This window comes from Lotus japonicus, chromosome 1, assembly GCF_012489685.1.
Source record: "Lotus japonicus ecotype B-129 chromosome 1, LjGifu_v1.2".
In the NCBI taxonomy this organism is placed as follows: domain Eukaryota; kingdom Viridiplantae; phylum Streptophyta; class Magnoliopsida; order Fabales; family Fabaceae; genus Lotus; species Lotus japonicus.
In genome coordinates this window covers 90,927,565-90,939,371 of record NC_080041.1, presented here as the reverse complement: position 1 = coordinate 90,939,371, position 11,807 = coordinate 90,927,565, and the positions used below count along the sequence as shown (strand labels likewise).

Genomic DNA, 11,807 nt, shown 5'->3' with positions numbered 1-11,807 from the left:
CTGTAATGGAAGCAGAAGCAGCAGGAGTAAAAACCACTGGTGCAAGTCTAAGGGCTTCAGCTTCAGCTTCACGTCTCTCTGCCTCTAGCACTTTCTGCTGCCCAGACTTCAAATTTGGTAAACCATTGAATAGATTAATTTTGTTTTCACTCAGATAACCCAAGTTGAATGATGGCCAATTCCATGTTTCCTCTTCTAACTTTTGCTCAATAATGTTATTTAATTTATGGTTGACCTTCTTTTGGTTTTTCTTTTGTACATTTGACATGTTATTTCCCTATCTATTTGTGTTCTTGGGTGCAACGCAATATTTTAATCAAATTTGGGTTACCATAAAGTATTAGTGGGAAAATTATTTTGTTCTTACTTTAATAGTATAGTATATGTAAATACCTGATTTATGAAGTATGTATAATTTTGTTATTTGAATTTGGTAGTACACTATTTATGATAGAGGTTATATGTATTCAGTACATAACATAGGGTACTTGACTAAGAGAAGTTCACATAGCATTGTAAAAAGTTAACATTTATTAGTAAATTTTTGTCATTCTTGGAAAAGTTTTTTTTAGCTTATGTTTGTTCTAGAAGCTATATTGGTACGATGACAAAATATAAGGATGAAGAGTTGTTTTATCATGTAAAAAGTGTAACGCATTAAAATTTTAAAAAATTGTGTACTAGAGAAGTATTGACTTTTGTAATGAATTGGTTACTTTTTTGGGAAGAATCATTTTCATGAAAAGTGACTCTAAGTATATTGGATTAGTTTGCTATAGAGGTAATACCTTTAACACCCGTGGAGGCAAAAAAAACACATTTTCAGTATAAATATAGTACAAGTAGGTTGTAAAATTTCATTTGTGAAGAGCATGTAAGCTAGGTGATCATTGTGTTTTGTTTATTGCCCTTATTTTCTAAGCTCTTACCTTAGATTTGTTGTCCAAAAGAATAGGTAGGACTTGAAGTATAACCAGTGAGGAACAATTGGTTTTTTTTTCTGGCATATTCATTTAATTAGTATCATGTTTGTTAAATTTTTAGGTAATTAGTGTGGGCAGATTTGTGGTGCTTTGTCATGGCTGGTGTTCCTAGAAAATATAAAAGAGTAATGTCGTCCAGTAGCAAATCAACAGGTAAATATGTGTTCCTTCTATATCAATTGTGTGAAAGAATTATGATTAAAAGTGTTTGATATGAATATATGAAGAAGAGCTGAGCTTATTAATCCTTTGTGTTCTTTTTGGTAAGGTATTGGACAGGGATCGGTGCCCTCATTATCTGAAGAAAGAACAAGGGGTAACAAAAAGAAATGTTTTCCGAGAGGCCAAAGATATAATGCGCCAAGAGAAATTCAGTTGAGTTAATTAACTTAGCATGTTAATTAGTAGTGATTATTTTTGTTGTGAAGGTTTTTTTACCTTAGTTTTTATCTTTTGGTAGTGTGCTCAAGGATACCTCAAGTTTGGCTAATGACACTCTTTATGATGCTATGGATATTTCCTCGTCATCGGTGTCGACTAATGCTGGTATTTTTTTCTAATGGTTTATAATGTGAAATTTTGAAGTGAGTGAAAAATGTATAACTTGATTTTAGAAATTTTTAAGATAAGTAATATTAACTGTCAAATGAACGAATTATCAAAAGTGGGATTATAAAGATGACTGTTTTTGAGTTAGTAGTTTAAATCCAAGGGGATGATTTTGTGGATTATAAAATATTACAATGGAGGTTATTTAGGTGTCATATGATATGATATGAATCTGAAGTTGAAGAATTAATATAAGGTATACTTTTTAAAGTCCAGTACAAGAAGATGGCGCGAGTGATGTTGGTGTGGATAATTGGATTAGTAGAGATGATAAGCTGCCAGAGTATATATTTAAATAATTTTATGGCCAATTTTTGGTGTCTAGGACAGTTCATTTCCATTTTCCAACCATGATTTTGATTTTTAATTTAAAGTATTGTTTGGTAGACATTTGTGAATGGAATGTCAATTTGAGTTCAGTTTTGTGATTGTTATGTTTTTATGATGGAGCAGAAGAGAAGAAAATTAAATGCTCTTGGAATATCACATTTTTGTTCTTTAGAAAATGGTGGAACATAATGAAACACACTCTTAAAAATTTAAATGGTCCATATTGCTCCTAATTTATATTTGAAATATTTATCTCCAAATGGTTTTAAATTGCATCTTTTGTAAAAAAACTTATTGACAAACTTAAATAAAAAATTATTTTATTCAAAAAATTCACTTAAAATAAAATCAATATTTTTTTAAGTAAATATTTTTATGCATATCGCTTAACTTTTTGATCAATAGAGTAGAATTGCTTTTTTTTAATGGAGGTTTTGAATAATGTTTATTATATTTTTTGTTCTATTCTTTCTATTTATGAAATAATAATAAATTGCAACTATTTGTAGATGAAGTTCAAACATTTAGTGGTTGTTCATCAAGTGATGAAAGTGAAGATAGTGAAGATGGTGAACGAGATGATATGCCTTGCAGTAAAAATTTAGATGAGTTTGAGGGTAAATTATTGTTTTATGATATAAATTTGTAATTAAAGGTTGATTGTGAAAAAATTTCCATGTAAGTGTTATTGAATTTAAATGCAGAATATTCTGATATTGGAGACATGAAGTATGAGTGTCAGTATTGTGGGGCTTTGCATTGGTATGCTGAAGGAGTTAGAAAGAAAAAGAATAATATTCCCACAATTTTTTCGTTGTGTTGTCTAAACGGAAAAGTGTTAGTTCCTTTCTTCAGGAAGCCACCGACTTTATTATGGGATTTGATAATGGGAAATGATGTTCGTAGTCAAGAATTCTTAGCAAATATAAGAAGTTATAATAGTGCTTTTGCTTTTACTTCATTTGGTGGAAAATTGAAAGTGGTCTAAATGACGGAGGCGGTCCACCACAATTTGTTATTAGTGGGCAAAATTATCATCGTATTGGTAGCTTGCTTCCAAATGTGGTAGAGACTCCTAAATTTGCCCAACTTTATGTTTATGATACTCAGAATGAGATCCAAAATCAAAGTTCACACTTTAGGTACGTAAATGCTATTTTTTCTTATGAATGTTGTATATTATGTTTTAATGTTATTAATATTTTTGTTTATTGTTTAGGAATTCGGATGGAAGTTGTAAGCTAAACAAATCCTTAATTGAAGATCTTTTGGCAATGGTTGATGAGTGTAATGTCTTGGTGAAATCATTTCGAAAGGTACGTGATTTCATTTCTATCAACCAATTGTTAAGGATTTCTCTAAGATTGTTTAGGGCTAGACCCAAAGACCCAAGAGTGTACAATTTACCTTCTGTGGATGAGGTAGCTGGTTTAATTGTTGGTGATTTTGATTCTACTGATTGTGGTCGAGACATAGTTGTTAGTTCAATGGATGGTACTCTTAGAAGAATTCATGAGACACACACTTCATTTTTACCGTTGCAATATCCTTTGCTTTTTCCTAATGGAGAAGATGGATATAAAGAAGATATTTTGTTTCGCCAAGATGGAGATGGTCGTGTTTTTAAAAAGATAGTACGAGTATCTTTGAGAGAATTTATTTCTTTTAGAATTCATGAAAGAATGAGAGAGGATTCAGTTATATTGCGTAGTAGAAGATTATTCCAACAATTTCTTGTGGATTGTTATTCGATGATTGAGGCTCAAAGATTATCATATATCAAGGGTAATCAAAAGACAATACGTCGGGACTTCTTATCTGGATTGGAGGAGGCTATGGAGAAAGGTGATGTCGATTCAGCATCAGTTGGAACAAGGATAGTTCTACCTTCATCATTTACTGGTGGAAGAAGATATATGTTTAACAATTGTCAAGATGCAATGGCAATCTGCAAACATGTTGGATATCCAGATCTTTTTATAACTGTTACTTGCAACCCAAAGTGGCTTGAAATTCAAAGGTGTGTTTCTGAAAAAGGCTTGAATGCCTATGATCGCCCTGATATCTCGTGTCGGGTTTTTCATATTAAAGTGAAGCAGTTAATGCGTGATTTGAGGAAAGGTCAATATTTTGGGAAAGTCTCAGCCGGTTAGTAATATTTCAATTGAATATAATATATATATATATATGTAGATATTGAAAATATTATATGGGTGATTAATTTATTTATAGGAATGTATACCATTGAGTTTCAAAAGAGGGGACTTCCACATGCCCATATACTTATTTGGTTAGCGCCTGGTTCAAAGCTAACAACACCAGAGAAAATTGATTCAGTTATATGTGCAGAGTTACCTGATCCAGTTGCTAGCCCGAAACTATTTGAAGTTGTTTCTATGTTCATGGTCCATGGTCCATGTGGTAGTAGTAGGAAAAATTCTCCGTGCATGGTAAATGGTCGGTGTTCCAAATTTTTTCCTAAGAAATATGTGGATAAGACCTCATTTGACATTGATGGTTATCCGACATATCGAAGGAGGAACACTGGTGTTTTTGTTGAAAGACGTGATGTTCAATTAGATAATGGGTATGTTGTTCCTTATAATGCAAAATTGTTGATGAAGTACCAAGCCCACATTAACATTGAATATTGTAAGAAATCGAATTGCATCAAATACTTATTTAAGTATATCAACAAAGGAGTTGATCGGGTTACAGTTTCAATGAAAAATGAATGTAATGAAGGACAAAATGTGCCAGAGGTTGATGAGATCCAACAATATTATGATTGTCGTTATTTGTCTGCTTGTGAAGCTGCTTGGAGATCATTTTCATTTCGTATTCATGATCATTGGCCTCCCGTTCAGCGATTACCTTTTCATATGCCCAACAAACAAGTTGTATTATATGGTAATGAAGAACCAATTGATAGGGTCGTTCAAAGAGGTCAGATGTCTGAAACAATGTTTACTGGGTGGATGGTTGCTAATATGATATATGAACATGGTAGGCATTTGACATATGCTGAGTATCCGCAGTTATTTGTTTGGCATCCTAAAGATAAAGAGTGGCGACCACGCAAAAGAGGGTTTTCCATTGGAAGAATGAATTTTATACCTTTGGGGTGTGGGGAGGTATATTATTTGCGTTTATTGTTAAATCTACAATGTGGATGCACAAGTTATGCCGATTTGAGAACTGTTGATGGTGTTGTTCGAGTGAGCTTTCAGGAAGCATGTTCTGCCTTGGGATTATTAGAGGATGATAAAGAATTTATTGATGGATTAATTGATTGTGCTGAATTGTCAGGTGGTATGTCTGTTAGAAAGTTGTTTATGGTGTTGCTATTATCTAATTCAATTGTCACACCAGGAAAAGTTTTTGAGGAAACTTGGAGGTTGTTAGCCGATGGAATTCTTTATAAGCGAAGGAAATTACTTTGCAATCCAAGTATTTTTTATTTATTTATGTATTTGTTTATATACATGTATATATTTATGTTTTGTACATGTCATTTCTTTGTGGTTGTTAAAGTAATTGTTATTTTGACTTTATATAAATTGTTTTATTTTATCTAGCTTTGCGTTTGGATGATCAGACTTTGAAGACGCTTTGTTTGGTTGAGCTTGAAAAAATGTTAGTTAATAATGGGAAAACACTAAAGGATTTTCCTGGCATTCCGTATCCTATTTCAGATGAAGTCCCTCAGTTTGAGAATGTCATGTTGTTTAACGAGTTAAGATTTGACATTGATGATATGTCAGTTAAACATAATGACCATTTGATGAAGTTGAATAATGGTCAAAGGAAAGTGTATGATGAGGTTATTGATGCAGTTAATAAATCAGATGGAGGATTTTATTTTGTCTATGGTTCAGGTGGTACAGGAAAAACTTTTCTTTGGAAAACCCTAAGTTATAGATTAAGATCTGAGCGGAAGATTGTGTTGAATGTTGCATCCAGTGGTATAGCATCTCTTTTGTTACCTGGTGGGAGGACTGCACATTCGTTATTTAGTATCCCACTTGTGTTAAATGAGGATTCATGTTGTAATATTAGGCTGGGTAGTAACAAGGCAGAGTTGCTTAAACATACAAGTTTAATTATATGGGATGAGGCACCTATGGTTAATAGGTGGGCATTTGAGGCTGTTGATAGAACCTTGCGTGATATAATGGAAGTTGGGGATGTTTATGGTGGGGGAAAGCCGTTTGGTGGAAAAGTTGTGGTTTTAGGGGAAGATTTTAGACAAACTCTTCCTATTATCCCGAAAGCAAGTAGGGAAGAAATTGTAATGGCTACTATTAACTCATCAAGACTATGGAAATTTTGCAAAGTCTTAAAACTTACTGAGAATATGCGTTTGCATGGGAATGATTCTTTACATGATTGTGAAAAATTGGTTGAATTTAGCAAGTGGATACTTGATATTGGTGATGGTAATTTGGGTGATTACAATGATGGTGAATGTGATTTAGATATTCCACATGACTTGATGGTTCTCTTTAAAGATGATGTTGTGTCAAGTATAGTTTATTCCACCTACCCTGATATTCAAAGGAAATTTTTTGATGAGGAATATTTTATTGATAAAGCTATTCTTGCTCCCACTTTGGATATTGTTGATAGTGTGAACCAGTTTGTGCTTTCAATAGTACCTGGCAAAGAAAAAGTGTATTTAAGTTCAGACAGTGTAGTCAAAGTTGATGAAGATGTAGCCATTGATGCAAATTGGATAACCATTGAGTTTTTGAACGACATTAAGGGATCTGGACTTCCTGATCATAGGTTGTGTTTGAAAATTGGAACGCCCATTATGTTAATGAGAAATATTGATGTTTCAGCTGGGTTATGCAATGGAACTCGGCTTATTGTGTTGGATCTTAGACCAAATTTGATTTATGGGAAAGTGCTAAATGGAAATAAAGCTGGCACAAAAACATACATCCCACACATGACTATTGTTCCTTCTGATAGTGGTCTACATGTTAAAGTTCAACGTAGGCAATTTCCGGTGTGTGTTTGTTTTGCAATGACAATTAATAAGAGTCAAGGGCAGACGTTGTCTCGAGTGGGGGTTTTTTTACCGAGACCTGTTTTTTCCCATGGTCAACTATATGTTGCGTTGTCGCGTGTGAAATCAAGGGATGGATTGAAAATTTATGTTGACCAGACAGAAGTTCCGCCTTTGGAGCACACAAAAAATGTTGTTTACAAAGAAGTATTCAAAAATTTAAGCTGAGGTATGAAGATGAGTCAATTGCTAATTATATATGTTGGTCCCCTTATTTAAATTTAGTATAAAGGTAGGTTTAGATAGTGACAATTTTTAAGCAAATACTATGATAAATAGTAATTTTATGATTTATGTTAACTCAATATTTATGGTAGTTAGTTTATTTTCAAATGAATCTCCAGATGGGGAAGGTCTCCTATGTACCATTTAATGGAAGGCATGGATTCTCATAAATGGTAAGTGATTTTAGGTGTGCATTGCTTGAATGGATCTTGTAGTCGTGCTCTTGTATTGCTCAGTTAAATAACAGATTTGTTCAACTAAAATGAAGTATGGATGGCCGTTTTTTGTACTCTAAGTGATGGTGTTGCAACACTCTCTTTTGGTGGAGGATATTGGTTTTTTTTATTGATGCAAACTCGTGAGCTCCCATTAGAATGGCTTTTGCTTCCTGGTTCCTTTTTCACAAGTCTACCTCTGCTGGTTATTTCCTGGAGGTACAGATTCTGTATTAAGAATTTGGTGGAAGGTTTGGTCTTGATTTTGGAAGGCTTACCAATTGGGTTTGGGTTGAGTATTAGTTTTCTTTGTAAACACCCTTGAAAATTCCTCTTGACTTTTCAAAATAGGTACTCTTTTTCCTTGCTAGGTTTTCCCAAGGGGGTTTTATCCTAGAAAGGTTTTAATGAGGCATGTTTTGTTAAGTCTATTTTCAAGGGGGTATTAGGTGGGGTAGTTTTCTTCTTTTATAGGGTTTTGGTATTTGTACATGTAAGTATCTGATTATTTAATTTATTATATGTAAAATGTTAAAGATGAACTTATTATGTATTCATTGGTTTCGTTGTTAACTTAAAGAAGCAACTTCATTTAATAAAAAAATAGGTACGTCTAACCTGTTGAAGGGATAGGCCATTTGTGCAATGGAAGTTTACACACAAAACCATTTTAAGCATAAATATAATCAGTACTACGTCAGTAGTTAACTTTCATACTAAAAGTTCAATTATCATAAACTGCAATATAGTAACTATAGCCATATATAAAAGCCAACATTGATATGTATGTCTTGGAGCAAAAAGTATGACATATAAGGTTAAAAACAAAGTCGCTAAAATAAAAGTTTATCCAGTTAAAATTCAACTATTTAGCACTAAGTTTGTTGAACATTTTTCTTCAAACTTCTCTCATTGGATTTGGTATCTTGTTATCTTCATCTTGTTAGCAGAAGATAGGTTTTTATTCATTCTTGAAAACCTGAACATGGACTTTTGTCCAGAGTAAGGTTTTCTTCAGAACTTCTGACCCTGGTACCTCTGAAGTCATCAGATGTTACCTCCTTCAGAAGTTACTCGATCAGAAGCACTTAACCCACCGGTTAAACTTATGTGGTAGGCAACAATACACGTGTCACTTCATTTGTGACATAGTTCCTTGAGTCGCGTGGTATATCTGCTATAATGATGATGTCTACTCTCCTCTACTATGCTATTTTCAGACTATCTATTTTATAACCGTTGGTTTTGCCTTTAATTTCTTAAAACTGTCAACGGTTACCATTAAACCCACTATATGCACTGTCACACACGATCTCCCACTCACTTACACTTACGGTTTTGAAACTATCCGTGTGCATTGCATTCATTCATACTCCTTCCTCCAACATTTCCCCCTTCTCTCTGAACCCTAAACCTCATTCTCTGAGAATCATGGGCAAATCGAGGAAACCTAAGGTAAATGTTTCTGCTTCTTCCAAACAAACTGCCGAAGATCAAGAGAATCAAAGATTCGAAGAAGCACAGAAGATTCTGAATGCACCAAATGTAGTCACTTGTGCCAAGAAAGTAGAAGAACTGAATGTGTGCTGTGAAGCAAGAGTTGACTTCGACAATCTGGCTGAACATGGGTTCGACATCAGGGATCAGGTCAACTTACAAGGGTGGTCTGGCTACTTCAATAGACTTGATGGTCCGATTTACAACAAATTGGTTGTTGAGTTCTGGAAGAACGTTGTCTGCAACGACTACTACGTTGTTTCTCACGTGCTGGACAAGAAGATTGTAATCTCAGAAGAGTCCATTGCAAAGTTGCTGGGTATGGAATTCCAGCAAGGAAAAAGGATTATGAACGTTGATGCAAATGTTCCTGGGATGAGGAGCGTGGTCAACAAGGCGATTTATGACCACTGGGAAATGGAGAAAACCAAGTACAACATAAAGGACTTGAAGCCTCAGATGAAGATTTGGCAGAAGATATTCCTTACATGCATTCACCCCAGAACTGGTGGAACTGATTATCTTAATGAAACTCAAAAGGTAATCATGTACTACATTTCTAAGGGCGAACCTATCTGTCTTCCATTCCTTCTCTTCAATTATCTGAAGGAATGTGTTGAGAAATCAAGGACTACAACTGGTTCTGAGAACAAGAGGTTCATATCTTACATTCCGTATGGAAGGCTGCTGTCAGATATCTTCGTCCAGAATAAGCTTGTCAAGACCCTATCAGACCTTGGACTTCACGAAGATCTGGCCATGTCTATTGGCGATGCTCTCAATGGCACAAAGTTGAAGAAAATGCAAATCATTGAGAAAGTTCAAGTTGCTCCCAGAGAAGACACTTCTGATGAGGTTCGTAAGAGAAACTACCCCATTGATGATTTTCCTATTTGGTCCAAGAAGGACAATCCAGCATGTATTCTGGAGTATGTGCGGATGCTCAGAAGACAAGGAGATCCTATCACTCTTGAGGAGTTTGTCAAGACACTTCCTGAAAGTCCTCCTAAGTTGGCAACAAGGAAATCAAGGAGGGCAACAAGCAGCAAGCCTTCAGATCCTAAGGGCAAAGGGATTCTGACAGAGGAACCTGCAAAGAAGAAAGCTGCATCCAAGACTGTGATCATCAGAGAACCCTCTACTGAAAAACCTTCCAAGAGAACCTTAGTTCAACCACGTCAAGTGTCTGAATCTGAAAGCTCTGAAGACACATGGGAAGATTCCTCAAGCGAGGAAACTGAAGATGATGATATTCCTGTGGCTAAGAGAAGAAAAGTTACTCTTGAGGAAGAAGAAGATGAGCATGATGACCATGAGATCATCCAGAATGTGATTCAGGTTATAAGGGAAGCTTCAGACGCTGAAGAATCCACTGATTCTGATGTTGTTCCCTTAGTGAAGAGAAGGAAGCTTCCTCTGAGGGGTCCCCTTCAGCAGAAAGAGGCAGTTGCAGAGCAAGCATCTGAACCTGCTTCAGAAGTTCAACGTGAAAGGAGATCTAAAAGAACTTCTGATCCAGCAAGGGCTGCAAATCTTACCACAACCACATCCATCAGAAGTCCAAGTAAGGTAATTACTGAAAGCATTAACTCTGATTCTGCTTTAGTAGTTATTCTTGAACAACCCCTGCCTATATCTACCTCTATGCCTACCTCAATCCAAACAGCACCCACTCAACCTGAAACACAAGCTGAAACACAAGCTGAACCTCAAGCTCCTAAATCCACCATCCAAACAGCTACCACAACCATCCCTTCCACTCCAATTTACACCTCTTCCACATCCATCCCAACTGAACCAGTACCTCCTTTCAATTCCTTCATTCAAGGTATTGCTCAAAGTGAGGCCACTCTGAGAACCTTGGTTGAACAATTCAACCCCAAGCCTTCATCCACTTCACACACCTTCCTCATAACCCAGACTGGTGAGATCCATGCTGAGAAAGAAAAGGATGATGATGATGTTCAGATTCTTGTACCGCCTTTCAATGTGAAGCCCCTTCAACAAATTGCTTCCAACTTTGAAGATCAGCTTCCAGATGCTGCTGAGACCTCCTATGTGTCCTTGTCCAACTACTCAGCAGTCAACTCACAGGATCTGAGTTTCACTTCACATGAGAAGACTGTCACCTCAAGGCAAAGGCCAAATATTATCTCTGAAGCTGAGCACATGGATGAATCAGATCACTCAGGCGTAGAGAAGGACCACGAGATTGATTCCACACCTTCAGAGCACCTGGATGAATCAAATGCTTCAAGCTCCAATGCTGCCAGAACTCCTCAGCTTGTTCTGACCTTGGCCACCTCCTTTCATCCTCAGAATCTTACTCAACTCATTCGGGAGTTTTCTGAAGAGGCCTCCAGAAGACTGAAATGGCTGTATCAGGTAACTGATAATCAGTTTGATGCCTCTCTTGTTGATGGTCTATGGTCTGCCTTTGAGAGATGGTCAGAAGGCAAAGTTCATGAACTTCAGAAGCAACTTAGCAGGGAGAAACGACTAAGAGTTCATGATGCATCTGAGAGGGCCTATGAGCAAAGGCAGAGAGTGCTGCACAGGGTTTGTGAACCCTTGAGAAAAGCCATGGCTCAACGACCATGTGTTGTCTCTGAATGTACCTCAGAAGATGCTGTGATGCTTTCAGCAGAGGTTGAAGAAGAAAGCTCTGATGGTATAGTCATTCTGGAAGATGCAGTTGATCATGAAGTTGAGAAGCAAGGGCCAACTCAAGTTGATACTGTCATGTCTTCAGAAGCTGCAGCTGCTACTCCTACACAAGCACCAGAAGTTCCTACTTCTGCTCCAGCTCCAGAAGTTGTCATTCTTGCTGCTCGGATTGACAGAATTCAGGATGATCAGCAGAGGTTATTTTAG

General features: G+C 36.1%; 1 protein-coding gene across 1 annotated transcript in view; it reads left to right on the top strand.

Annotated features, from left to right (window-relative positions):
* Positions 1 to 11,807, top strand: part of LOC130711636 (uncharacterized) — a 13,515-nt gene extending 1,708 nt beyond the window's left edge. The window contains exons 3-13 of the mRNA XM_057561340.1: positions 1,444 to 1,529; positions 2,432 to 2,539; positions 2,627 to 2,684; positions 3,142 to 4,070; positions 4,155 to 5,372; positions 5,501 to 6,926; positions 7,341 to 7,394; positions 9,077 to 9,473; positions 10,371 to 10,497; positions 11,116 to 11,318; positions 11,649 to 11,807. Coding sequence (XP_057417323.1) covers positions 1,444 to 1,529; positions 2,432 to 2,539; positions 2,627 to 2,684; positions 3,142 to 4,070; positions 4,155 to 5,372; positions 5,501 to 6,926; positions 7,341 to 7,394; positions 9,077 to 9,473; positions 10,371 to 10,497; positions 11,116 to 11,318; positions 11,649 to 11,807 — 4,765 coding nt within the window. The remainder of the gene's footprint in view (positions 1 to 1,443; positions 1,530 to 2,431; positions 2,540 to 2,626; positions 2,685 to 3,141; positions 4,071 to 4,154; positions 5,373 to 5,500; positions 6,927 to 7,340; positions 7,395 to 9,076; positions 9,474 to 10,370; positions 10,498 to 11,115; positions 11,319 to 11,648) is intronic.